At 43.8% G+C, this 26,964-nt stretch overlaps 4 protein-coding genes and 1 non-coding gene across 10 annotated transcripts; 3 read left to right on the forward strand and 2 right to left on the reverse strand.

The window, feature by feature from the left end:
• Positions 1-1,108: 1,108 nt before the first annotated feature.
• On the forward strand, positions 1,109-1,180 carry trnag-ucc (transfer RNA glycine (anticodon UCC)). The gene has a single exon. It is a non-coding gene; the product is annotated as a tRNA-Gly (tRNA).
• A 1,352-nt stretch (positions 1,181-2,532) lies between these two features.
• polr2d (RNA polymerase II subunit D) lies at positions 2,533-4,492 on the forward strand. The gene is made up of 4 exons (XM_071495893.1): positions 2,533-2,782; positions 3,632-3,812; positions 3,910-4,005; positions 4,143-4,492. The coding sequence occupies exons 1-4, from the start codon at positions 2,704-2,706 to the stop codon at positions 4,219-4,221; spliced, it is 435 nt and encodes a 144-aa protein (XP_071351994.1). The 5' UTR covers positions 2,533-2,703; the 3' UTR covers positions 4,222-4,492.
• Positions 4,493-5,100: 608 nt separating this feature from the next.
• LOC139631593 (dual specificity protein phosphatase 14) lies at positions 5,101-8,219 on the reverse strand. 3 transcript variants are annotated; one of them, XM_071495891.1, is made up of 3 exons: positions 8,148-8,219; positions 5,757-6,073; positions 5,101-5,597 (listed from the first exon to the last, which is right to left on the reverse strand). In XM_071495891.1, exons 2-3 carry the CDS (start codon positions 6,065-6,067, stop codon positions 5,375-5,377), a joined length of 534 nt encoding a protein of 177 aa, XP_071351992.1. In that variant the 5' UTR covers positions 6,068-6,073; positions 8,148-8,219; the 3' UTR covers positions 5,101-5,374. The 3 variants fall into 3 exon arrangements, with proteins under 3 accessions (XP_071351992.1, XP_071351993.1, XP_071351991.1); XM_071495892.1 differs by lacking the exon at positions 8,148-8,219 and adding an exon at positions 7,771-7,899 and having other exon boundaries at positions 5,230-5,597; XM_071495890.1 differs by lacking the exon at positions 8,148-8,219 and adding an exon at positions 7,117-7,234 and having other exon boundaries at positions 5,230-5,597.
• LOC139631592 (uncharacterized) lies at positions 7,396-11,651 on the forward strand. 2 transcript variants are annotated; one of them, XM_071495887.1, is made up of 6 exons: positions 7,449-7,530; positions 8,404-8,523; positions 8,707-9,333; positions 9,911-9,987; positions 10,273-10,524; positions 10,786-11,651. In XM_071495887.1, exons 2-6 carry the CDS (start codon positions 8,466-8,468, stop codon positions 11,041-11,043), a joined length of 1,272 nt encoding a protein of 423 aa, XP_071351988.1. In that variant the 5' UTR covers positions 7,449-7,530; positions 8,404-8,465; the 3' UTR covers positions 11,044-11,651. The 2 variants fall into 2 exon arrangements, with proteins under 2 accessions (XP_071351990.1, XP_071351988.1); XM_071495889.1 differs by lacking the exon at positions 8,404-8,523 and having other exon boundaries at positions 7,396-7,530.
• Positions 11,652-15,691: 4,040 nt separating this feature from the next.
• Positions 15,692-26,466, reverse strand: abcf3 (ATP-binding cassette, sub-family F (GCN20), member 3). Of its 3 annotated transcripts, none has more exons than XM_071495884.1 (21): positions 26,328-26,466; positions 23,960-24,107; positions 23,396-23,472; positions 23,208-23,281; positions 22,532-22,629; positions 22,151-22,273; positions 21,638-21,904; positions 20,962-21,042; positions 20,447-20,506; positions 20,308-20,364; positions 20,200-20,222; positions 19,698-19,753; positions 19,397-19,597; positions 19,181-19,257; positions 19,055-19,099; positions 17,646-17,778; positions 17,293-17,381; positions 16,905-16,996; positions 16,677-16,809; positions 16,498-16,585; positions 15,692-16,219 (listed from the first exon to the last, which is right to left on the reverse strand). In XM_071495884.1, exons 1-21 carry the CDS (start codon positions 26,398-26,400, stop codon positions 16,061-16,063), a joined length of 2,154 nt encoding a protein of 717 aa, XP_071351985.1. In that variant the 5' UTR covers positions 26,401-26,466; the 3' UTR covers positions 15,692-16,060. The 3 variants fall into 3 exon arrangements, with proteins under 3 accessions (XP_071351985.1, XP_071351986.1, XP_071351987.1); XM_071495885.1 differs by having other exon boundaries at positions 23,208-23,263; positions 26,328-26,465; XM_071495886.1 differs by lacking the exon at positions 26,328-26,466 and adding an exon at positions 25,545-26,140 and having other exon boundaries at positions 23,208-23,263.
• Positions 26,467-26,964: the final 498 nt, after the last annotated feature.

Genomic DNA, 26,964 nt, shown 5'->3' on the forward strand with positions numbered 1-26,964 from the left:
GGGTCAAATTAATGTACTGAATGTTAGCTATTGTTATCTCATAATTATGACTTAGTATCTCAAAATTAAAGGAAAACTATCTCAGTGATCTTTCCTCTTGTGCTTCAGTCAACTTTCACATTACTGTGATACAGTATTGATCAATGCAGGTGTGTGTCTGTGTCCTCTGAGAGACATTACAGCAGGAAAAGAGGCGAAAATTAGCGGGTTCACCCAGGTTTTGTGTTTACATCAATGCCGATCGAAGACGATCGGAACAGGAGCCAATAGATACCCGTGTCTACTGAAAATTCATTTAACCCGGCTGTGAATGCCGAATAAACCCTTCATCACTGCCGACAGAAGCCCGATGTTGAAGCGGCTCTTAGCAGGTTTTTTAACCAGTGGAAAATGGGCTAAGTTAGCTCCGTATGTAGCTTAGAAGCTAGTTCTCTTACCGATGCCGGCAAAGAAATAGATAAAGCCAGGTCATCGGACAATTTAGAGCAATTTGTAATGTGAAAATATGTACAACACGTGTGTGTGTGTACAATCAATAAAGCTGTTGGATGCAGTCATAAATTTGTTAGACCGTTCAGCGATGCAGAAGTTCTCCCGACCGTGGGTGTGGTTTCAGTGCCTCCAGCGGACACGCCCCCAGTGTTCCAGAGTTGATAATACTGCTTATTTTTTCACAAGTTTGAAACCTAATTTTATATATTTGGCTATATTTTTATTCATTCAAATTTGGCAGGGGAGTTGATATGCCATTTTTCTGTGGTGTGGCAAACTCAGAACTCATATGTTTTTCTGCTTTACAGAATCTTTAATGTTATCACAAATAGATTGTTGTTGTTGTTTTCTCACTCTTCACTTGTTTTTTATGTAAATATATAATTAATGTACACAGGAGGAGCTGTGAAGATATAAGTTGGAAATTAACAAATAAATTCTTGAAATGTTAAAAATCTGTTTGTTTTTTTTTGTTTCTTGCCTAAACGAATAATTCTCTTCAGTTTTTATAGAAATGCATCAACATGTAGCCTTAAATCACGTCAGTGGCTGTCCAGATGATTAATGCATTACACGTAAGACGCTGATAAATATCAGGAAAATGTAATTTTACATTGCGTTGGTGGTATAGTGGTTAGCATAGCTGCCTTCCAAGCAGTTGACCCGGGTTCGATTCCCGGCCAACGCAGTAGCTTTTGAGTTTTCGCCGTTTGAGTGAATTGCTATGAGTGTGTCAGGATGAAACAATTAATACACTGTATCTTACAGCTGTTCACAGACATGATGAATATGTGTAGAGAGTGAGACAGTCTTTGACTAAAGCAGAGTGGGTGTAAAACATAGGCTGGTGTAAAATAAAACAGTACGGAGACACTCCCGCTCACTTTCACTCTAAGCTGATAAATTCGACGGTTAACCAGTACAACTAGTGAGTTTCCCAAGTATTTTTTTAAAGTATTCCTCACCTCTCCTCAGTGTAAAGCTAACTTTATTCATACAGAACAAAAAAACAAAAAACTAGAGTTACAAAAGGGGTCACAGACACAAAAGATAAAATAGAACAATCACTAGTTAAAAACTGCTGCTAAGAAATGGCATCAAATCAATCTCTAAAATAAGAATAAAATGGTTTTGAGACGAGATTCAAAACATGCAGTTTGCTGATGTGACCTCCAGAGGGAGGCGGAGCCATAATCCAGGAGCCAGGACAAAAAAGGCTGATTAACCTGGTGGACCTGTACAGACCTGTACGGAATCACATCAGAAACCTGTTCTGTCCAATAACAAACAGCGGAGTCACTTTAATGTGAGAGTGGGCAACACTGTGGTTTTGTTCTCTGTAGTCTGACTACAGGAGTTTATTTTGTTTTGTTTTTTTTCTATTTGTTTAAATACAGTTTTAAAATGGTGGAAAATTTATCACTATCTAAATAATAGGTATCATAAGAATCATTCATTTTAATAGATGTGTGGTTTATAGATATTAGTGATGACTTACCAGGTTAATATTTGGTTTAATTAGTCTAAATTATCATTATTATTTAATCTGTAGTGACAGAATCTGATGATCAAAATGTATGTACTGTATGTATACATATAATACATTAAAAACAGGATCAAGCAGAATTTGTCATATTTTATTTACTGATAATAGTCTCTATGCTCTGCCTGTAAAATCTTAACCTCTAAAAACCAGTAGCCTCAGATACTAAATAATTTGTAAAGGGTGGCAGTTCTCCAAAACTGACGGATTCAATCACGTGACAAAGAAAAGCATCCTGAAATTATTCACCAGTTACCAATATCGATTAATTGATTAACCGACGAGTTCTCATGGCTATAGTGACCTGTAGAATATTTCTCTTTGAGACCTGGGGAAGTGAAGCAGATTTATCCACCGTGTGTTTCTGTCGGTTGCCGACAGTTTATTTTATCTGTCAGTGCTGCAGTTCCGTGACACCGACCGCTACGGTCCGCTGGGGGACGCTGTAGGCCGCGGCTTTTATTTTGAAATAAGCTGGCCACACCCCGGAAGTGGTTAGTGTTGGACTCGGATGAGGTTCTGTGTTTTAGGAGGCTGAAAGGCGCCGAGCTGAAGGCTCTGTTCGTTATTCTGACCGGTAAATCTCCACCGACTCACCGGGAGTCTGTTAAAGGCACCGCACACCGTCCGCCATCTTGTGTCTCCGCCGAGCCGGTGCAGTGTCGGTCATGGCGGCGGGAAGCGGCGCGGCTCCTCCGCACGTCGGTGATGTTGAAGAAGACGCTTCACAGCTGTTGTTTCCTAAAGGTCTGTAAACCACCACGGTCCGGTCCGAGGTCCGGTCTTAAGTTTGGTTCTGATTGGACTGTTTCAGTTCAGTAATAAACCCGGTTCACATGAATCAAACCGTTGTTTTATTGGTTAAATGAAGAAGAGACTGTTCACATCCAGACCACTCTGGACCAGGTCTAGATGGAAATCGCTGTACTTAGACTTGTAAAATCTGGACTATGTGACTCCAGAGAAGATAAAGACTTGGGAAATATCAGGGAGGTTTCTCTGTGTGTAGACCTCAATGAACCAGGTCTAGACTTGGCTACAGTCTACGTATAGTGCCTAGACCAGGTCCAGTGTGGTCTGTGTGCTAAAAGCAGGGAAGTGTTCATAATTGAAGCTTTAGGTAATCTGAAGGTGGATTTTGAAGTTTCCCTCTAGTTCTGAATCAGAGACCAGTCCATCAGTCTCTGAGAGTCCAGACCTGGTCTGAGCCATCACACCCACAACTGACCTGGTGTGATCAATAAAAGAGTGAGGAATTATTTTCGATCATTGATCAATTGTGATTTATTATCAAAATGTCAAAATAAAAGTCTCCTGGTTCTGGTCCTGGTTTTCTCATCTGACAGTAAACTGAAGGTTTTTGGGGTTGTGGTCTGGTCTCAGTTTGGACTCTGGTAATGTGACGTGTTATTGTTTGTGATGTTTTCTCGTCCCAGTGATTGATTAGTTCATTTATAAAATAATCAATAATGACTTGATCACAGCTCCATTAAACACCTGATCAGTATGATGGAGACAGATGTTCAGTGTCAGCTGGGAGCAGGACCTGGTCACTCAGACCCTGACCCACCTGGTCTCTGGTTCTTGTCATCACAGAGTTTGAGAGCGCTGAAACTCTGCTGAACTCAGAGGTCCACATGTTGCTGGAGCATAGGAAGCAGCAGAACGAGAGTGCCGAGGACGAGCAGGAGCTGTCCGAAGTCTTCATGAAGACCCTCAACTACACAGCTCGCTTCAGCCGCTTCAAGAACAGGGAGACTATCACCGCCGTGCGCAGGTACTGGTTCACCTCCAACTGTCCTCACACAAACCTGACACTGTCAGATCTTTGTGGTCTGATCTGGATCTGACAATGCCGCCCCATCTTCTCTCAGTCTCCTCCTGCAGAAGAAGCTTCATAAGTTTGAGTTGGCCAGTTTGGCAAATCTGTGTCCTGAGGCTGCTGAAGAGGCCAAAGCCCTGATCCCCAGGTCAGTCTGATCCACATCACACAAAGACCCAGACCAGATCACACAGACAGAGACCAGATCAGAGCCGTGGTGTTGTACTGAATGTGATGTTCTACAAATAGCACATGTCAAAAATGCAGCTGTGTGTGTGTTTCCAGTCTGGAGGGTCGGTTTGAAGACGAGGAGCTTCAGCAGATCCTTGACGACATCCAGACAAAGAGAAGCTTCCAGTACTGAGTCCAAATCCAAGACCAGGACTGCTTTCTGAGCTCTTTGACTCCTGGTTCTGCTGCTGGACTTGAGTCTTGGTCCTGCTCTGACCAGCATCAGGTCCCTGTCCTGTCTACAGAGCCAGGACTGAACTGAGCTTATGTGTGTTTCATGACGTTGATCCTGATGATTTGGACTGATCAGGTTTTGGTTGATCACAGAGTCGGTCTCTGTTCACTGTGCAGTTCATCGTTCCCTCTACTGTCACAATAAACTTTGATTTGTCTTTTTTACACAACAGATTCTCTTGTTCCTGTTGGTGTTAATATCAAACTCATCAGGGTCAGACCTGAGACCTGGTCTCAGTCTTGTGGTCTGACACTGGACTCACCAGGTTCATTAGCAAAAACAAGCACTGATCACCTGTAACACACATGTAACAAACACTGAGGACTCTGAGCATGTCTTGTTCAGTCTGACAGTTGAAAACTCAACTCCATCACTGGAACATATCTACTGATATCTACACCAAAACCTGTAAGAAAAGAAGTCGATCGAAACACAGTTAGTTATGAAACTTTTTCATTTTTCGACAGTTTTTGTTCTTTACAGAAAAATAAATGTATACTGTCGCCTGTCACCTTGTTAAACACCTGTCAGGTCTGTTCTTACAAGTGCACAAAGAATCTGGCACTTTTTGAATGGAGTTTGGTTTGAGGTTTGCAGCTGTCTGAACCTCCAGAGAACAGAGGTCAGTTTTTAAACTGAAACTTTAAAAAAAAAGTAGGTCAGCCAAAACAGATGGCTGAAATTTTCAAAATAAAAGCCTCACCAATGCAAATGGTCCAAAAGTATTTGGACTGACAAGAATCAAATTGTAACCTGAAAATATCCAGGGGGGGTATCTTCTGCAGCATTCCACCTTTTTATGTGTTTTATTTGTATTATTAATAATTATTAACAGTATTTTATGTTTTCCATCTATTTTTCATGAACATTTTTTAGAATCTTATTTTCATCCATTGAGCTGTTTTTCCTTTGATTTCCTTGAAAACTTGGTTTCAGATCTTGAGTTGTTTCTCTGAAAAATCAGGACTAAACAGTTAAAGAATATCTTTCCGTGAAAGACTGTAGGAGAATCTGAACCTGAGCAGCCTCAATGTCTCTGAGCAGAACGGAGTCAAACATTGACACAGTATGCTGCAGTGGTTCTGGTGTCCTCAGAGTCCTGCAGAGCCTCAGGCAGGACTCCACTGGACGTCCTCACCATCCTCACCGTGTTCCTGCTGAACAGAGTCCTCTCATAGTCCATCAGCTGTCTCCAGAAACCGGCATTGGGTCTGATGAAAGGTCGCTGCAACAAAACCTGCTCATGAGCCTGACGGAGGCTGAGACCTCTAAACCTGCAAACAGAGACCAGAACCACCTCTGAGTCCTGAACCAAAGAGACCTGAACGACCTCAGAGTCCTGAATTACAAAGAGAGACACAATGATCACAGAGAGACTGGAGGTCTCAAACTGGATCCACAGTGAATCTTCTAGTTGGGGACAGGTGGTTTACCTCATCAGGTAGGCCATGATCAGAGCAGGGGATCGGCTCCTGCCAGCGGTGCAGTGGACCAGAGTCCTCCCTGTCTGGTTCTGGTTGATCCGTTCAGCCACAGGGTCAAAGTATTGTCTCAGGGGGGCATGAGGTTGATCCTGGACAGGGACATGGAGGATCTGCAGGCCTTCTAGAGGAGGGTAGGACACATCCTCCAGTCCACTGGCATTGATAATGAGCGTGATGTTCCTGCTGGTCAACACACTGAGGTTCAGAGCCGAGTGCAGACCACTGAGGAACAGATCAGCAGAGACCTGAGAGACCGACATGACCCCCTGCAGGAGGGGAGGACAACACTTTTACCTGTCAAACAACACTGAGGGCTCATCCAGGTAAAGATCACCTGATAGAAAAGGTCAGAGTTCAACAGGTCAACCACAACAATTACACAAAAACAACAAAACATCAGAATAGAATTTAATAATAAATACAGAAGTGGAAGATTCACATCTGGAGCATCTTTCAAACAGAGGTGAGTTAAATTAATGTATTACAACATCTAAACAATAAAAAGAAAGATGAGATGTCAAATTTAAATTAAATAAAATACAAATTGACAAAAAACAACTGATTAACAAGCTGCTGCAGAGAAATGTCAGTGAACAACAGTTTGTCTTTAGATCTGAACAGCAGTTGTGTTGTTCTAGACTCTTATATGGAAGCCAGTCATTTACAAATATCACAAAACGTTTTTGACGACAGGTTGAAAATATAACGACTGGAACAACCAGTGTCTCCAGGATCCAGAGGTATCTGCCCTTCACACGTTTTAACCAATAAAAACAGATTCCACCAAACCTGTTGCCTTTTCTGTTTGTTTTTCTCTGTTTATTTGTTTTAGTACTTTACTGAGGCGCTGTAGTTATTGTGTATATTTAGCCTTTAATTGAATCCCGTTGTTCGCTCATTGTTTGTGATTCATGTGACGTGGCTGCTGCGGCACCTGTCAGTTGTGACATAGGAAAACACTCTAATGGTTCGTTTCTCTGCTGATAGGGATCTAATAGTTTTGGTCAGAGGTGGGACTCGAACAGCTGTCGAACCATCATCTGGAGAAATGTTGAAAATGTTGAATGTGAAAGCTAATCACATTCTCAAAATCAACATTCTGCAACCAATCGTTGAGGTGCATTCTTCCCAGCGCTCCAACATTTGACCAATCACAGCAGAGATATGTTGGAACAGAAAAGGGGCGTTAACCAAACGCTGACGGACGTGAAAGGTTTGACAAGACGTTCAGACACTGACGCTGTTTATCGATGCAGTGATCGTGTTAACACATTTACTACAGACTTTTGTGACGTAACTTTTAAATCACCTGTTGTGTCATAACCTAACGCCTCCTACAATCTGTTAGCATACATCCATCACGACCAGGGACTGTTGAATAAATGACATTGACATTAAACATGTAAAACAGGCTTTACTAGGATGTTTAAATCCAACATGGCGGCGCTGCGGATTAAAGTTTGTTAAATCCCGCTCAGATCTTCTGTTCTGGTCCGCATCATTATAAACTATAAAACCAGTGTGTCTAAACGAATTAATCGATTGACAGAATATCATGACATATCATGACAATGTCATTGACTCTTCAGAGCAGAGTTAAGTTTGTTCGGGGCATGTCCGGACACAGGTCTACACACTGTCACGGGACAATGAGTCACAGTTTAAATAGAATCGGTTTCACTTCTGTTTCATCCCTGCAGACTGACTGTACGCGGCTACAAAGGTAAGACCCTTCTCTCTGGTGTTAAACTCTGACAGAACATATGGTAGGTACATAACAGATGCAACAGACAGTGACTGTGTCTCACTACAGTAGTAGCCACAGACAGTGAACCTCTGAACCGAAACAGCTGGTCTTATTCTGGAGAGGAGCGGCCACAGCGAGTTTGCGCCAAACTCCATTCAAAAATGTTACAGTTTAACCTTTCCTTCTTTTCTTGCACTTAACCCTTGGATCTATTACCGTGTAGAAGATAGTTTCCGTAAGACGAGAATCTTCTGAAGGTCTTTAAGGGACACTAAAGCAACTGTCAGACAGGCGACAGGCTCACTCACTGACACTGACTGTCAAGTGTTGTGCTGGAACAACGCGACACAGAACTGTAAAATAGCAAAGTTGCTCCTTTTATATGTTTGATACTAAATACGAGAGTATGTCCGAAAACAGTTTTTCACATCCCCGAAGAACTAAACTGACGGTTTTTCTTTTGCCAATAGGCAAGCAAATGTATTTCCTGCCACTTTTGAAGTTTGGTGAAAAGGCTTATAGCTATCAGAGCATCCAGTGTTCACGTCACGCAGCTCGGCAGGCAGATGTCGACAGAACAGAGGTGTCCTCACCTGTTTACTCCTGATTTAATGGACCAGAGGAGTTTTTCTTTTAGGTGTACATAACAAGCAACATCCGGCCATAGACTTCAAAATAAAAGCCTTACTAATGAAAGCGTTAGTATGAAATTAAACATTTTAAAAGGACACTAAGAACCATCGGACATGGTCACTGTCATATGTCAGACGCCCCCGTGTTAAATCAATTTAAGTTTTTGATGAATACGTTTTCATTTGATTAATTATGTTGCGGAAATGACTCGATTAGGTTCTGATGAGAATTAAAGTCTCCTGCACGAAAATCAGTCTCCAAAGGAAAAAACGGGTGAGATGACGTCGACACGTGACATGTTTGGACATCAAGTGCAGATATGTTCATCTGTTACAGGTGAACTGTTTAACATGTTTTCCACATATTTATTAAGTTTTGTTCAAAACTTTTAAAACTGTACAAGAAGTGAATTTCGTCTTTGACCTCTAAAGTTCACCTTATTTAAATGTGAGCACAGCTCATTTAGTGTCCAGTCCTCAGTCCGTCTGAGTCCATAAATCTGTTTCTGTTCTGATGTAGACCACATGAAAATGCAGACCCAGAATAACCAGAGCTCGACAGGAGCTGAGGTCACAGCAACTGGTCGGACCGGGAAAATTGTCCTGCCTCAGGTCAGGTACCATCCAACCATCCAGACTCAGACTTCTGGAGACAGAGCACGACCCAAAACCACTGAAACCAGAACCAGTCAAACACTGAAGACCAGACCTGGAGCTGTGCGCCCTTCTCATATTGGGAGCCAGCAGGGTGACAACTCTGGCCAGGTTGACCCGGTCCCTGCAGTGAGACCACGACCTGGTGGAGGACACGACCAAAAATGGAAGACTCAATCACCCAATAAGAAGCCAAATCAGAAACCGGTTCAGAGTGCAGCTACAGATCCAGATCCTCCTCAAAAACCAGTTCACTTCTCCAACAGAGGACGTCCCAGCCCAGAGGAGGTTCCTCTAGGTCTGGGGGTTCGGTTGGCCGGGGATGTGGTGGAGGAGGTGGAGGTTCTGACCCGTGGACAGAGGACAAATCAGGACTGGTTCTCATGGAGGAAGAACCGGATCACAGCCTCTGTTGCACATCGCATTGCTCACTGTCGCTTCGTTAACGGCAAGAGCAAAACTCCGCCCACCTCCTACCTGGCTGCTATCACAGGTAGGCCACACCCTTATACACCTGGTCACACCCTCCACACCTGAGCTCAGACAGTGATGGTTCTGGTCTACAATGCCAGAAAACAGTTTATTTCTGATTGTTTTCTGACCAATGATCAATCAACCAACAACTTATTAAACGATAATTTAACAGAGAAGTCAAGTCAACATAATCAATAACTGATCAGTTACTGGTTTAAATGATAATTGATTTATTAAATCATCATCACTTTGATCAATAGTGAAAACACTCATTAGTCAGTCGTTCACAACATGAAGAGGACTCCGTTATTTTTGTTATTTTTGATTGAAAACACTCAAAACAGTTAATGATCAATTAATCAACTAATCGAATGATCAACTAATTGAATGATCGGCTGTAACCCTAAATTTCTGTTTTGGCTGAATTAGTTTTAAAAAACTGAAGAACAAACGAGGACCTGATACTGGACCCTCAACTCCTTGAACTGGTCTCTGTAGACCAACAGGAGGAGACCCTGTCACTTTAACTCAGTCTGAGACAAAAACTGGTTCAGGATCTGTGTTGGGGGTTAACAAAGTGGACTCTGATTCAACAGGTGAGGGTCGCAGAGTCCAGACCAGAGCCATGAGCTGGGGGATCCAGATGGAGGCCAAGGTCGTCCACATGTACCAGGTACAGTTCAAAACCCTGAGAGCTCTCCCCACAAAGTACTAACCCCTGAGGACCAGGTTCTGGTTCCAGAGCTAATCCTGACCCCATCAGTTACAGTCCTAGTTCAGGTATCAGCCTGTGTATCAGGAGGTTCGACAGGTTTATCTGGGTCCTGAGGAGACCTGGTCTGAATACACATCACCTTTAATCTGTGTCACAATGAAAATACTCTGAACATAAGATCATTGAACAATGAGCTGAACATAGAGAAGGAAGTGACATGATGATGATGATGTCGTCCTGCAGAGACAGAAGAGTTTGGCATTAGGTTGGCCAGTCTCGGTTCGGGACTGCGGTCTGTTCATCGATGCTCTGCGACCTTGGTTGGCTGCAAGTCCTGACGGCATCGTGACAGACAGCCGGACGGGCCAATGGCTGCTCTGCCTCGAGGTGAAGTGTCCCTACAAACACAGACAGAGACGGGTGGAGGACGCCTGCAGGGAGGACCCTGCCTTCTGTCTGGAAATACAGGATGGGGACGGACGGAAACCTGGAGGGGTAAAAAAGCTTTTACTGTGCAGAGCAGTCTGTCTCCAACTCATTGTTGTCTGCCTGTCCTCTCCTTGTCTCTTAACGTCCTCTGCTCGTCTCTAATGTCCTCTCCTCGTCTCTAACATCCTCTCCTCATCTGTAATGTCCTCTCCTCTCCACATCTTTAACATCCTCTCCTAGTCTCTAATATCCTCTCCTCATCTTAAACGTCCTCTCCTCATTTTTAACGTCCTCTCCCCATCTCTAACATCCTCCCCTGCTCCCCAGTCTCCAGTCTACCGTCTGAAGACGTCCCACAGTTACTTCACCCAGATCCAGTGTCAGCTGGCAGTGACGGGCCTGCAACAGGCCGACCTCGTCGTGTACACCACAAAGGAGACAGCCATTGTCCCAGTTACTTTTGACCCTGACCTGTGGGAGGAGACTGTGTCCAAGTTGGAGGTTTTTTACAGGGATGCTGTCCTGCCTCATCTCAGAGAGAAGACACAGCAGGAGACAGCAGCAGCCTGGACACCTGAACTGTAGAGATCAACTGGACCTGAGCCTCCTGCTGCTCCTGGTCACCTGTCCAACTTCTAGTCTGACCTACACTGACTCAGGTGTCCCCTCTGGAGACACTAAAGGCTTTTTACTACTGTCTTCAGATACACAGTCGTACCCTGGAAACACCTGGAAACACACTGAGGTGGAAACTCACCTGAGTTTGGCAAAGGACAGAGAACTTAACCTGCTGCCAGGTTTTTCACTGTAACTGAGTATTTTCCATTCAACACCTGTGAGATAAGGGAGGGAGAGAGAGAGAGAGAGAGCACACGAGGATCCTCTCGACTGTTCTTGATGACCTCCCTTCTCATCAGGTGCTTTGCTCTGGAGATGTTTTTGAGTTTCTGACTTCCTGTTTCATCACTTCCTGTTTGTCTCAGGACTGATTAACTTTTTTTTTCAAATTTTATATAAACCTCGGAAGTTTCACAGAAACATAAATGCCGTGGTACAGTACAGTTCCATCCAGCTTCAGTCAGACACTGGACAAACAACAAAGAATGATCACATACACAACTGTGTAATTAGATAAAAATCAATCAAGTAAATAAACAAATAAATGTGAGGCCTCATAAAGATTTAAACCAAAAGCTATTTTCATATTTCAAAAAGGATCTTAGCCAGTTTATTTTTGACACCACTTACTGAAGTTTTGGGAAGTGACATCAGTGTTGAGTTAATGGCAGATGAAAGTTTCAACCAATAACAGAGGTGTTTGGTTGAGAGACAGTTGAGTTGACAGGGATGTTATGAGGGGTCATGAATCAGTGGCAGTTCACATTTTTAAGGTTGAGCTTTAATCCAGATGTCTTATCTGATTTTTTTTTAGGATTTTTGGGATTTGATCACTATTTTTCATGAGAGTGGTTGAGTCATCAGAGGGTTGGCTGATTACCATTGTTGGCCTTACACCATTAATGTTTCATTATCAGAGTTTTATACAAAGATAGAAAGCATTTCTGCAGCTGCAGTAGAAACAGGGGGAGGTGGGACAGGCTTGTTTATTCCTTTATCTCTGAGAATCTTACAGATGAACTTTGTGGTCAGAACAAAAGAACTGTGATATTAGTGTCCTTATAAACTACATTTATAAAGTTTTTTTCCCAAATCCAAGCAATTCTAAAGAGCAGAACATGAACATGTTCTATTGTTGAAAAAACTCCATGAATAAAACCAACCCTTCAGTCAGACAGTTATAATCCATAAATCGAGCACAAGTCGTATATTATTATTGATTTAATGACCTTTTAAAAAACCTGTGTATCTGAGATCATTTGTGTGATATTAGTTTTTCATCTGTTGTTATAAATAAGAGATAAGAGTTTATAATCATTGCTAAGCAGAGTTGAGTCAAAGATTGTCTGTTAATTTAGGATCTTTGTAATGATCTCTTGCGTCATAGTGGTTGAAGAGTTTCACATATTTCTCTTAACATATGAAATAAAGTAACATATTTCCAAAAATACCTTTAAGTATCCAGTCAGACCATCTGAACCAGTGGATTTGTCTGAGAATAATTAGTACTTCATTACCTTTTCCACTTCATCCATACTCGTAAATATTTTTGAAACTCTCCTCCACTGTAGGTCCAGGCCTTAATGTGCTCAAAGAAAGCATCAGCAGGAAAAACAGGAGGAGTACAGTTGATTACAGATCTGGAAAGTTTCCCCAGAAATCTTTTCAGGGTCTGTTCACTCCCGAGTCAGAGCCTTTACAGAATTTTTTTTTCCTAATCTCCAAAAGCCTGCCGAGGACCTTTCACCCTCCTCCATCCACTTCGCCCTTCATCAGTGTAAATGTTGTCCTGCAGGAGAACAACTTTCTTTTTGTTATTCTCATTTAATGAAGATTTATTACAGATCCAGTTTATTTCTGTAATGAGTTTTTTTTACTTATCCTACTTAATTATTTATTTATTTAGTGTGGAGATTTGATAAGATAAGATAAGATAGCCTTTATTAGTCCCACAGTGGGGATATTCACAGTGTTACAGCAGCAAAGTGGCTGAAATGATATGAAACTCATATTTTAGAAGTTGTGAGATCTGAATTTTCAGTTACATCCTTGATCATTGTTATAATTTCTTGATAGATGGGTCAGTCTATTTTCTAGGAGTTAAATTTTCAGGACTGTAGACATGGGTTTGTGGGATCAGGACTAAGTGTAACGTACAGTGATTGGTTAGAGGAGCTACAGAAGTTATGGACTCCAGCTCTTGACTTTATTCTGACATCAACCAAAACTCTGTCCTGGATTTGACTGATCCATCTGGTTTAAACCATGTGACAGTTTGGGCATCAGGGTTTTCAGAACAACGCATACCTTTAATTTAAATTCACTACAAAACTCAAAACAATGAGGTGTTGAAGGCGTTCTATCAAACCAATCATCATCACCATGTTAAAATCACCACTAGGTGTGTCACCGTCTGAAGGAAACCTCTGACTGAGCTCTTTTACAGTCTTAGTAATTTCAGTAATCACAGTTTTGTTTTGGTGAGGTATTATTATTATTATTATTACTACTGTTGTTTTTATTATTATTATAGCCATATATGGTCATATATGTTCCCCAGGATCAGGAGTGTATCACCTGTTTGAATAACAAATTGTCCAGTGACCAGCAGTGTCTCTGTTGGTGGACAAAATCCTCCCAGAGACATGAATGAAAGAAACTGGAACTCCAGCTGATCTGTTCATCTTGTGACTATAAAGTATTTTGAATGAGTTTCCTGGAGAAGAAAACATTCTGCTTTTTAATTTTTACAGAACAGGAAGATCAGTTTCCTTTTTATACAATCTCTTGGTGAAACTGTTGGAGTAAAGTTAGACATCTATGAACAGGGAGTGAAACACTAAAGACTTCTGGGTGTTTGCTTTGGTTCTCAACACTGTTGCAAAGACTCTCTCCATTGAACACAACGCAATTTAATTACAGTACAAACATTTACCTTTAAGATACAACTTGCATCTGAAGTGAAGGTATATTTACTGTTTCACCTTTTCTGCCTCTTAAATGTGCAGAAAAAGGTTTTAATGATGTAACTCTGACAAAGAGGAAAATGTTTGAATGATGACCGTTTTCATTTTTTCACTCTGCTCCTTCAAATAAAGTGAGATCCCTTAAAGTAGAACAAAACCTCTTTAAAATAATAATGACTTAAGGAACATTAGAATCTAAGCTGTGTTAACCCTAACCCTCACAGAGAAGATAACTGAACATCACAGTGATCAGTCAGTTCTGATGATTCTCTGTTACCACTGAAGAATCCCACGTGTCCTCTGGAGGACTCGTTTTTCCTCCTCTGTCTCCAGCCACGGCAGCGCAGCTTCTCTGTCAGCTTTGCAGACGTCTTGCTTTGAGTAAATCTCCAGGTCTTTGCCGGTGTTGGAGTTTAGTTTCCGGTGCCACCTCATGGTGAACTGCAGGATGACTTGACGGTATCTTCACTCCTCTTTCCATCTGCACTGTATCAACCACAGCATCTGTCAATGCAGTGCAGTTTTGGACAGGATGTCTTTGACTATGTCTCCTGCTCTTCTTCTTTGAGACCATGTGTCCGGCTGCAGCTCCATCACCTTTTCTTTCAGCTCCTTGTTCTCCTTGAGAAGGTAGTTTATTTCCTCCTCCACTGCTAGTCTCTTGGTCACTGAAGTGACAGTGGTGTTGGAGACTTAATTCAATTCCTGTGGAGTTTTTTGTTTTGGAGATGTTGCTGTAGAGTTTCTCCTCACACCTGCTGTTCATGTCCATCTGTGAGCAGTCGTGGTCTCACCTGTTAGCTTGGGTTGAGGCTGCAGCTAGCTTAGCTTCAAATGTCCTGTTCAGCATGTCCAGTTTAAGGTACTTTAAGGTTCCAGTTTATATTTTAAGGTAGTCACTTATTCAGATGTTCACTTTGCTGCTTTGCTTTGTCCTAATGACAAATTCAAAATTTTCAGTGTAATGTTTAGGACTGGAGTGACAGTGTAGAAAAGCTGCTCGCTCCCTTATCACCAAGTGAATGAAAATTCCTCACAAATGGAGCAGAGCAGGCTGCCTTATTTGGATGTGAGAGGCATGACTATGTCAATGAAGGTCGACCTCCCTGTGAACAGGTGACATTCATCAGCCAACAGCAAAGAGCTAGAAGATGCAGTTCCTCCAATGACCACTAGAGTCTGGCTCCAACAGTGAGTCAGTCCCCATAGACTCCCATGTTAAAATGTCCAACTTTACAGCAGAAATAAACATGTTTACAGCCTGGTACAAAAACTGTTTTGGTCTCTAGAGCCAATTTCCTCCTTCATGACAACTGTACTGGCTGATTTTTATAGAACTCACCTGTTTACATTTTATTGAGGACTAAAGAGAGAGATCTGGAAAGTTCATGGTCAGTCCAAAGTCAAGTCCACGTCCCGCCTGTGTTTGAGTCGTAAACACCTTGTGATGTCAGCGTGACATTATCTGACACATTCACACAATTTAATAGATAATAATGAATCTGTTATTAGGACAATTAAAGATTGATTGTTTTTAACAATTTTTCATCTTTAGTTTTGAGGAAGTTGTTGAGTCACAGATCATTGAGTGTGACACCTGTGACACCTGTGACTGAATGAGATAACAGAGCGAAGCAGAGAAGAAGAAATTCATGATCTGATGGTTTTTATTGTCAGGTCCTTAAAAACTGATAAAACCTCAAACCTCCACTGAGTCCATACGAAACTAAAGCAGGTTGACTGTGACCACAACATGACGACAGACGCATGTTTGACTTTTAAATAATCTCCAAATGACTCCTCCTCCAGAGTTCACTGTGACCTCATTAGGTGAATAAAAACAACCAATCAGCTCACAGCAGAGCATCACCTGAAGCAGGAGATGAGACAGTTCAGAGAAGAAAATGTCCTCCGATGAGCTCTGATGGCTGATTGGCTGTTGTGACAGGTGTTATTATGGAGGGGGTGGGGTTTATTTTACTAGTGGTCAGCATGGTCAGTGAGCAGTGGGTGGAGCCTCACAGGTAACCCTCCTTCCTGAACTGCTCATGCAGGATGTCTCGGTACTCATCGAAGCCGCCATCGATGCGTCGAACTTTCCCGCCCTCACACACCCACAGCTCCTTACACACCAGCCGTATCAGACGCTCGTCGTGTGACACCAGGATGACACCGCCCTGAAACACATGACATCACACAACATGAAGAGGAAAATGTTTGTTGTTCAAACAGCTGATTGAGGAACACACACCCCCTACTGACTTCTGATCAGCTGACGTCTGATCTGACCTCGTTACCATGACAACACATCTGAAAACAGCTGTCAGTGTGTCACTGAGTGAGGCAGTGAAGGGAACACTCACTCACTCACTCACTCACTCACTCACTCACTCACTCACTCACTCACTCACTCACTCACTCACTCACTCACTCACTCACTCACTCACTCACTCACTCTGAACTTGTTGAGAGCTTTAGCCAGAGCCTCGATGGTCTCCATGTCCAAGTGGTTGGTCGGCTCGTCCAGGATGTAAAAGTTTGGACTGAAGGACAGACAAACAGACGACATCATCAACATCATCACCATCATCATCATCAGACACGCTATTAGCTGATCCCGGAGCTCTCTGTTACCATGGCATGGTCATCTGTGCGAAGGCGACCCGGCTCTTCTGTCCTCCTGACAGACTGGCCACCGGCCTCGTGGCCAGCTCTCCGGTGATACCGTAACCTCCAAGCTGGTGGCGGTACTCCTCCTCCGTCCGACCTGCAACGCACACAAACAACGGCCAATCACAGCTTAGCACCTGGTTATAGTTGGTGACGGTTATAGTTGGTGACGGTTGTAGTTGCCATAGTTACCAGGGAACCTGTTGAGCAGCAGCTCCACAGAGCAGACGTTCAAGTCCAGCTGGTCCACATGATGCTGACTGAAGTAACCGATCTTCAAGTTCCTGATGAAAGACAAAAAAAATCAGCAACAGGACAGTTCTCTATACAGACGGTGAAATGTTCCCTAGTCACCAGTTCCCTGTAGACACTATACGACAGGTTCCACATAAACAACATGTTAACATCCCTGTGAATAAACCTGAAAACAGAACAGAAACACTCCCTATAAACGTTTCTTTAAAACAATCTCTAAAATCAGGACGACAACAAACTCTGGGTCTGTAAACAGTTCATGTGAACAGTTTGCTATGAGACTCTGGTTCCTCCTCTGCTCTGATTGGTCGGCAGGTCGTCTCACCTGTGAGCTTGTCTTACTCCGCCGACCGGTGTCAACTCGCCCATCAGCAGTTTGAGGACAGTGGTTTTACCAGCACCATTTTCACCGACCTGACAGGAAACAACAGTATGTGTTTATCACTGTTATTGATCATATGATTAGTGATAATATTAGTGATTATATTAATATTAGTATTTATATTAATATTCTATGACATTAAACTCTGACAGAAGTTGTCAAACATCCAGCTGATTGAATATTTTGGTAAATCATGTGATCATTCTGGATCCTTCAGATGTGACTAGTATCAAGGCACTGACAGTTCTACAGTCTCTGATTGGTTGATTTTACGGTTCACGGTCGGTGACACATACAATGCAGATTCGAGACTCGAGGTCGGCCGACAGGTTGAGTCCAGAGAAGAGCCGCTGGTCTGGAGAGTAGTAAAACTCTACCTCATCTAACTGCAGGATGGGAGGAGACAACTTCTCAAAGTTATCTGGAAACCTGCAGAGACACAACATGTCAATCAATCCATCACCTTGTCAACAGAGACACCTGGCCCAGGTGTGGTCACAGGACCATCCAGCTGTGTGCGGCCTGACATCACTTCCAGCAGCTTGTACACGCAGGTGAATTATATGATCTTGGCCCCAACTTGGCCCCGACTTGGCCCTTGGCCCCTAACCCAAACCCTGTTAATGTCACAACAGTCCTCTTGTCTATCACTGGTAAAATGGGACCACCGATCCTGTCCAGACCGTTTTTTGTGGAATAAGACAGCAGGCAGCAGCTGTGTTTAATCAGGTGTAAGAACCAACACCTGAGACCACGCCTGTTGACCTAGAGCCAAACATTTACAGATCATAGCTGCATCCAGTTCTACAGAGACCCTGAAACCAACCAGTCCAGGTCTACAGACCCTGTCAGACCCTGTCAGAATGTGTCCCTGACTGATCTGACAGGTTCCCCTCTGCCAGGTCAGTCAGTCATGACCTGGTGATGGCGCCACATGAAAGGTCAGAGGCAGGGTTCGAATTACGGGAAGGATTGGGAGGGGTCTGACCCCCCAAAAGAGCTAAAAACAACAGTTTGGGGGGGGGTTTGAAACATTGATACATCCTACATACATACATACATACATTTTACCTGTTGATATGAGCTTCTATAACACAGCTTGGAAGAATCTTTAAATATTGTAATTTCAGACCCCCCTAAAATGGACTGTACCATTTATTAACCTTGACGTTAGTTGAAAATCTCATTTACCTGCCTCACTCCATCAATGGCTCACAAAGTTAAATTGGTCTGGAGCTGATCCGTCTCCTTCATCATCATCATCATCATCATCATCATCATCATCATATCACACTTGTATTTCTTTAATCTTTAACAATGTCTGAGCAAATTATAGAGTCTGTAACAGCATGAAGGAAACATGAAAAATCATTCTGCTCCGTGGTCAGTTTAAGGTCACTAAGATAAGACACTGACAGACAGACAGACAGACAGTTCTTCAGACCACCAGAGCAAAGTGAGAAATATCAACAAATCTGTTTTTGTCTTGTATTCCCATGATGCTCCTCTCAAGCTGTGCACACGCAGGCAGGTGTATGAGTGAGTTACTATGGTGCTCTGTCACTCTGAACCACACCCCCCATCTGAAGAAACACCCCCTTTGTGGTCAGAGCGTCAGTGATGTTCCTGTGATTCAGCCTCTGAGGACCACAGGTCTGAACCAGGGCTCAGTGAAGATGAAGATGATGAAGGCTCCTCCTCTTACCTTAAAGTGACCTCAGTCTCTTTCTCTATGGGCTTCAGCTCAGGTCTGAGGGGAGACAACAGGTTCACATCAGACACTGTCACATTCACAACATGGTTCACAGGTCTGGACGGGACAGGGACTCACAATCTCTCCAGGAGCTTCAGTTTGCTCTGGACCTGAGCTGCTCTGTTGGCATTGTAGCGAAACCTGTCAATGAACACCTGAAACACAAGCAGGAAATTATGGGAAAACAGCCTCATCATGTGACCCTCACCCACCTCACACAGTTTCAGTAGCACTGCAGTACTCACCAGAGTACTGCAGTGCTACTGAAACTGTGTTGTGCAGTAGCAGTAGTACCTGTATGTGTTGTCTGTACTGCAGCTGGGCCTCGTACTCTCTCTGCTGGTTCTTCAGTCTGTCTTCTTTGGTTTTAATAAAGTTTTCGTAGTTGCCACGGTAACTGTCGAGCATCTGGGAGTGCAGGTGGATGATGTCTGTTACCACGGCATTCAAGAAGTTTCTGTCATGAGACACAACCAAGATGGTGGACTGCCACGTCTGCGGGAGGAGGTACGGGACGTTAGTGTTTGTTACTTGTTAGCTCGTGGCTTACAGTTCCATTGTTTCGGGTGAGGGATGCTAAGGTTAAAGTTGAGACCTGCAGGTAGTTCTCTAACCACAGGATGGCTCTGACGTCCAACATGTTGGTCGGCTCTGAAACAGACACAGGAGGAATACGTCACAGTACTACTGATACTACAACAGCTACTACCACAATACTACAATCAGCATACTAATACTACAACTCCTCATACTATTAGTACTCCTATCAGTACTACTTATACTACAACTAGAACAATGTTCATCCTTCTCTCCTCCCTCTGGTATTCATACTCTGAATACTACTACTACTGAGATACTATTACTCACAAACATACTGTTGATACTAATACTACTCACATTAGTACTCATACTCTGACTACTCTAATGGTACTCACTGCTTGTACTCCGCTTACTACATTACATAATTCCTCCTGCTCCCTTTTATCCTCCTCTTGTTCTCAGATTATTCCTTCGTCACCTCCCTCCCCCTCCTCCTTCTCCTCCTCCTCCCTCCTGAGCTCCTGCTCCTGACTATAGTCTGCAGTCATGTTACTCACCGTCCAGCAGCAGCAGATCGGGCCTGAAAACAGAACACAGTGGGTCAGACGTCTGTCAGCGCTCAGCAGCATCATTGTGGACATTCACCCGTGAAGATGGGAACTCACCGAGCAAACAGAGCTCTGGCCAGGGCCAGCCTCATCCTCCAGCCTCCTGAGAACTCCCTGTGGACACACACACACTGTTTGTCGCTTGTTGTGTTATAGTGACGTGAAAATGTGCTTGTGTCAGAGACAGGTGACTCACTTGGTGGCCTGCTGTTGCATCCTGGGAGAGAATCCGAGACCAGCCAGGATGACGGAGGCCCTGATTGGACGAGACAGATGTCAATCAAAACTGCCCCCACAGGGCCTGGAATGAGTGTTTGAGACACACTGCTAACTGCTAACTATAGCAGCTACCGTGTACAGGAAGTAATACCTGTGCACAGGAAGTAATATCTAGTACAGCTGACTGTTCTAGCTGTTACTGAAGAAATCAACAGGAATTCTGTCAACTGACAGAGACACAAGTTGCATCAATTCCTGAGAGGATCAGAGTTCAGCTCCTCTGTTGTTCCTGGACCAGTTTCACCAGTGTTACTTTTACACTGGTCCCCTTTACTTGTGTTATCATTCCATCACTGTGACAGTCCACTGCAGGACCTGGACCTATTCTGTTGGACAGTCCACCTGATCACACACAGCTCTGGTTGTTCATTCTCACTCTTCACTGTGCTGATGTGGATGTAAACAGTGTGGCTGTGTGGTTGCCATAGTTACCGGGCTGGAGCTTTGTCGGCTTCGATCTCCTCCAGTTTGCCGTAGATCTCTGACAGTCGAACACTCTCTAGCCCATCAGCCCTGAGACACAGACAGACACACAAAGAGCTTGAGCACAGTGCGACTCTGCTGACTTTCCTCATTAAATCAAGCAGACCTATGTTTTACATGTTGTTGAGTTCTTCATCATCACTAATGTTTCCATCAATTCTCAAACAGAGAAATCTGTGATTTTAATCATGGTAATGCTCCGTTTCATTGGTCGTCTGTCAGTGATGTCATATCCTTTCTGCTCATGTGTCAGTGTTGTGTTTGTCTGACAGAAGCTCAAATTGACTTTGATCCAGTTTGAAGTCTCATGTTTCAGATCATCTTTCTCCACCTTGGTGGTTTTCAGTTCTATATTTGAACCAGATGAAGGATTTTAGTCATTGGATGTCTGGATCTGAAGTTATCAGAGAAACAAGCTGAGAAAATGTTAGACAGCTCAGCTCCATCCAATCAGAGACATCTTGTGTCACTGAAGAGCGTCGACCAATCACTGACTTTAAATGTGAACCAGTTTAATTCAGTGTTTTTACTGATTCTAATCAATACAGACTGACAACTGAAAAAGACCATCATGGGGTTTAATGTGTGGACTCTATCAGTTGTTTCACTCAGTTGTGGGTCTTACGTTCCGTTAGCGATGCGAGCATTCAGCCTCTTCTCCTCGTCTAGCAGCTCCTCTCTCAGCGTGTCACTCTGCAGGACACTCTGCAGCGCCGCCGTCTCGTCTCCCGCCACTTCCTGCTCCACGTGAAGGATGGAGATGTGAGCCGGGACACGGAGGTTACGACTTGCCAACATCTTCAGCAGTGTCGTCTTCCCCAGACCATTACGACCAATCAGACCGTACCGCCGACCCGACGCCAGAGAGAGCTCCGCCCCCTGCAGCAGACACCTGGACATAGAAGCAAATTAAAGAAAAATCACATGAAAATAATTAATACAATAAAATATTCAGAAAGTCAAATATTCTTCTGGTTTAAACAGGATGGAAATGACCACAGAAGAAGAAAAAGTTCAGACACACAGTGACCAGCTCATCACAAACATTGAAGATTCACCAGCCTCTCCACCTGCTGAGGTGAAACAGCTGACTGTTCTCTGTTTTATCAGGTGAGCAGCCCCTCTCCCCTCCACTCACCTTTCTCCAAACGAAACATCAAAGTTCTCGATGCGAATGTCATAGCTGCGGTTCTTCCCTGATTGGTCGACTCGGTTGTCCTTCTTACTGCTTGCCTGACTGGCTGACGCCTCCTCCAGGACTCTATGAGGGACAACAGAGGAGGACAGGTGAGAGGAGGTGTGGACAGGTGAAGACAGCTGAGTACAGGAGAGCACATGTGAGGATTGTTGTGGACAGGTGAGGACAGGTGTGGACAGGTGAGATCAAGTGTGGACAGGTGAGGGCAGGTGAGAGGAGGTGAGGACAGGTGAGAACAGGAGAGGACAGGTGTGGACAGGTGAGTACAGGTGAGAGGAGGTGAGGACAGGTGTGGACAGGTGAGGAGAGGTGTGCACTGACAGTGGGGTGGAGGCTTTCTGAGAGTCCTTCTCATTCCTGCGTTCGTGTTTAGCCTTCAGCTTCGCCTCGGCCTTCTCCAGTTTCTTGGCGTCCACTGTCTAGGGAGACAGAAACAGGAAATGATGCGTTTAATGACATCACAGCAGAGCAGCGGGACAGAGATGCTAAAATAAACATTGCTCATGTCTAAAACCTGCGTGTGTTTGTGTTCAGGTTGTGTGTATTCGTGTGTGCAAATGGTGTGTATTTGTGTGTGTGTGCAGGTTGTGTGTATATGTATGTGTGCAGGTTGTGTGTATATGTATGTGTGCAGGTTGTGTGTATTCGTGTGTGTGCAGGTTGTGAGTATTCGTGTGTGTACAGGTTGTGTGTATTTGCGTGTGTTTGCAGGTTGTGTGTATTCGTGTGCGTGTGTGCAGATTGTGTGTATTCACGTGCGTGTGCAGGTTGTGTGTATATGTGTGTGCAGGTTGTGTGCATTTGTGTGTGTGTGTTTGCAGGTTGTGTGTATTCGTGTGCGTGTGCGTGTGTGTGTGTGTGTGTGTGTTGTAGTTTTCGGTTTATGATGATGTCAGTGAGGTGATCATCAGTGATGTCTCCTCCCTGTGATCAGGTCAAACTGCTAGTGTCTGAGTGAATACAGACCAGTGACAAAGGAATGAGGTCAGAGACTCACTGTGTTCTGAGGACGTTTCATCATCCAGATCCCCTGGACATCTTTGGCTGCTGACTCTGAACACAGACACACAGCTTCACATTGTTAACACTGGCAGTAGAAGTGAAGGAGTGAACACACACACACAGGCACGCATGCACACACCCACACACACAACTCACTGAACTGAAGTGTGACGTGTTTCTCACCAGTGTCTGCAGAGATCTGAGAGAGCTGCACAGGCACGTCCAACAACACCTGCTTCTGAGAGCCATGATGGTTGTTCCTGACAAACAGGGAGGAAAAATCACATCACACAGAGGCGCGCACAGACAGACAGACAGACAGACAGACAGACAGACAGACAGACAGACAGACAGACAGACACACACACACACTTGTACTTCCATCTTTGTGAGGACACTCATTGACATAATGCATTCCCTAGCCCCTTACCCTAACCGTAAACATCACAACTGAGTGCCTAACCCTAACCCTAACCTTAACCTAAACCTAATTCTAACCATAACTCTAAAACCAAGTACAAGTACACACACACACACACACACAGACCATCACTTCTACACCATGTCTGATTATTGGAAACATATTGATCCTTTTGTCTGATCAGAATATTAAAGTCTCACCCCTGAGAACCCTCTGCTGTTTGACTGATCACATGTTAGCTGAACATTTGACTGATTAACATAATGACTTCCTGTCGATCAGTGAATCAGCTGATTGGTGATGTTCAGGTGGACCAGCTGTCTTACAGTTTGAGGGTGTTGAACATCTGGAGACAGATGTCTTTGATGTCGTCCTCATTTTTACTGTCAGTTGACACTTCCTGCAGGACGCCGCCGATGGCGTCGTACACCTCCTCTCCATCCTCAAAGTCTGCGCCGCCACTCTCCAGAACACCTGAGACACAGGGACACATTCAGACGTCACCTAATGAGACACATGGACATGTCACCTCCTGTCTCTCTCCTATTTTCACCTCATCATCTGACTCCATCACTGTGTGTGCTGTTGTAATGAAGGACAGTGGAGGACAAAACCCCCCCTCAGCTCTGTGGCGCAGACCCTAACTCCAGAGTCCTCCAGAGTCCAGCTTGGCAAATGAAACCAGGTAGAATGACGTTTTCACTGCAGGATGTTTGTGAACATGACAATGTGACTGATGATTACTCTCATTAATGAACTGATCCATTGTTTCCTCAGTGAATCATCTGTAAAATGTCCAGCTCAGAGTTAGATGTTCAGTTTAGTTTTAGTTTTTTAGTTTTGAGACAAGTTCATCATTATATCTAAGGAATCACAATAATTAATCAGTTATCAGAACAGATTCAGATTAGTTTCTCTCAGTTAACTGATTAATTGACTGTTGGTTCCAGCTTTGGTGGATACACAGAACAGATGTTCTGCTACAGCTGTAATGACGTGTTTCTCCTTCATGATGCAGCTGTATAGATCAACAGTGAGTTCAGATCAGGACGAACAGTGGTTTTTCACCTGCAGGGATGTCACAGCATCCAGAAGCACACCTGTACATCACTGCAGCCTGGTGACTGGTAAATCTCTGGTTCAATCACCAGAGACCTGAAGTGTTAAAGGACCAATGTGGAGGGCTTAGAGCCATCTAGTGGTCAGGCTGCAGACTGCAACCAGCTAAATACCCCTCCCTTCACCCTCCCTCACCCCTCCCTTTCCAAGCATGTAGGAGAACTATGGTGGCCTTCAGGTAACATAAAAACACAAAAGGTCGTCTTTAGAGCCAGAGCTTGGTTTGTCTGCTCTGGGTTTCTGTAGGAACATGGCAGCTCTGTGGCAGAGGATCTGTTACCTGTGTAGATATGAAGAGCTCATTCTGAGCTGGAGAGGACACAACAGTTGGCAGTTTAAACAGTTTAAACTGATGAAAACATTATTTTTTGGTATATTAACGAGTGAGCGTCAGGGCAGGACTATAAATGATCTTAATATCTGTGGATTTTAGAAATCCAGTAAGAGGACGTGTCGTGCAGACACAGACAGCTCAGTGTCAGAGCTGCTCCTCTAAATGATGAGTCACTTTAACAGAGTGTGAATGTGGACCTGAGCCAGGAGGTGAAGGAGGTCACTGTAATAAATACATGATGTCAACCTGAGACTGAGTACATCTGGAGTGAAGAGGAGACTGTGTTCAGATCAAACTGTTTCCCCTCAAAGCAGCAGAGGTTCAAACCAGTGATAATCTGACAACAGTTAAAGTTCATCACAGCCAACTGTAGATGAATACATTCATAACAAGCAGCATGACAGCTGGTAACTGAGAGGAAGAGGAGGAGGACAATGGTCTCTCATTAAAGCCTTTACCTCCATCAGTGATGCAGCCTGAGAGGACAGGAAGTCTGCTTCTTCTTCACTGTCAGAATCCCGGCACTGAGTGAAGTCCTCAGTCTGGGGGTCACTGGTCACAGCAGTGTTTCAGTTACTGAGCAAAGCACACAGACAGATGTGCATCCAGCTGTAGGTCAGCACACACCAGATCCACAGGTGACAGAAAGAGGTTTTCCCTGAGGTCCTGCAGAACTACAGGACTGAGTTCATGTTGGATCTAGATTCATGTGTGACCAACTCCAGGTCAGTTTGTGACACTGGGAACTTGAGGCTCGTCACGTGACTTGGTGAATAAAGCAAATTCTGATTAATCACGTGACCCACAGTCAGTGAAACATGTTGTGGTCTGTGTTTCAACCTTGACACAGACTGACAGCTGACTCTTATCTTCATCAGGTTCATAAAGATCCACAACATCAATCTTTCCTCCTTCTCTGCCCCAAGCTTCACTTTACCGGAATATTTCCTTAACAGTCCTCGAATATTTCCTATAACTATGGAATATTTCCTAAGCGGTTCCTGTGGGTCAGTGTCCAGTCAAACCGGGCTATGAGCCTCAGACTGACCTGGGTTTAGGTGGAGCTAACCGGCCCATGCCGTGCTGCCCGGAGTCCCGGCTCCGGTTAGCCTGGATAGCTCATTAGCTTTGCGGCTACAGAGCAGCGGCTCCCGGCTAACAGGCAGAGTAACGGCCGGTCTGTACCGCTCCACCGCGGCGGAGACAGCGGCCACGCGGCGGCTCTGTCTCCGGTGTCTCACCTGTAATATAATCAAAAAGCTCCGAGTCGATCTCAGGAAACTCGCTCTTCAGAATGTCCACGTACGTCGCCATGATACCCGGCCCTGGACTCAGCCGTGATGCGCAGGCGTCAAAATGCGACAGCGCTATGAATTCTGGGTGAGGTAGTTTTTATGCCCAATGGGGCGACGTCAGGTAATAAAAGCCTAGAAATAAGACAAAATGTTATTGTGACGAATGTATATGTAATATATTCCTCTTTAATTAAATAAGTGATTTATTTATTCTGGTTTATTTAATGACTTTATAGGACTCCTGAAGACTGCATTTTAACAGATGATTTTGCAATTCCTTTCTTTTTTGTGCTAAAATAAAGATAATTAAAAAATATAATGTATATATTAATTTGTTAATTTATGAATTTCTTGTACATCTATCTTGTATTTCTGCCTGATGTGTTGATGTGTTCAAGTCCACATCACTTCAACAGTTTGGTTTTACAGGCCAAGAAAAAAAGGATAAATGGACAAAAGTAATGACAACCTATGGAAGTGGTGGTACCTAAATAAAAATAACTTTTCCAATAAAAATTAAGAGTCACAGTCACAGAACATGCGTTTGTGTATATTTACAGAGAAATAAATAACCTGTGGTCTG

The sequence above is a fragment of the Trachinotus anak genome, unplaced genomic scaffold, assembly GCF_046630095.1.
Source record: "Trachinotus anak isolate AG129_WGS33_773 ecotype Australia unplaced genomic scaffold, CSIRO_AGI_Tana_v1 ptg000014l, whole genome shotgun sequence".
Taxonomy (NCBI): domain Eukaryota; kingdom Metazoa; phylum Chordata; class Actinopteri; order Carangiformes; family Carangidae; genus Trachinotus; species Trachinotus anak.

What these genes read in the sequence shown, in the direction of transcription:
- LOC139631593 (XM_071495890.1), bottom strand. An exon ending in ATCATGGCCTACCTGATGAG is followed by an intron (nt 5,598 to 5,756) that starts GTAAACCACCTG and finishes CTCTGTTTGCAG; the next exon opens with GTTTAGAGGTCTCAGCCTCC.
- abcf3 (XM_071495884.1), bottom strand. Translation starts at nt 26,400, where the DNA reads ATGGCGACGTACGTGGACATTCTGAAGAGCGAGTTTCCTGAGATCGAC. An exon ending in GCCGACAAAGCTCCAGCCCG is followed by an intron (nt 20,507 to 20,961) that starts GTAACTATGGCA and finishes TCGTCCAATCAG; the next exon opens with GGCCTCCGTCATCCTGGCTG. An exon ending in GCACAGATGACCATGCCATG is followed by an intron (nt 16,586 to 16,676) that starts GTAACAGAGAGC and finishes TCTGTCCTTCAG; the next exon opens with TCCAAACTTTTACATCCTGG.
- polr2d (XM_071495893.1), top strand. Translation starts at nt 2,704, where the DNA reads ATGGCGGCGGGAAGCGGCGCGGCTCCTCCGCACGTCGGTGATGTTGAA. An exon ending in ACAGCTGTTGTTTCCTAAAG is followed by an intron (nt 2,783 to 3,631) that starts GTCTGTAAACCA and finishes TTGTCATCACAG; the next exon opens with AGTTTGAGAGCGCTGAAACT. An exon ending in GCCAAAGCCCTGATCCCCAG is followed by an intron (nt 4,006 to 4,142) that starts GTCAGTCTGATC and finishes GTGTGTTTCCAG; the next exon opens with TCTGGAGGGTCGGTTTGAAG.
- LOC139631592 (XM_071495887.1), top strand. Translation starts at nt 8,466, where the DNA reads ATGACGTCGACACGTGACATGTTTGGACATCAAGTGCAGATATGTTCA. An exon ending in CTACCTGGCTGCTATCACAG is followed by an intron (nt 9,334 to 9,910) that starts GTAGGCCACACC and finishes CTGATTCAACAG; the next exon opens with GTGAGGGTCGCAGAGTCCAG. An exon ending in AGGTCGTCCACATGTACCAG is followed by an intron (nt 9,988 to 10,272) that starts GTACAGTTCAAA and finishes GTCGTCCTGCAG; the next exon opens with AGACAGAAGAGTTTGGCATT.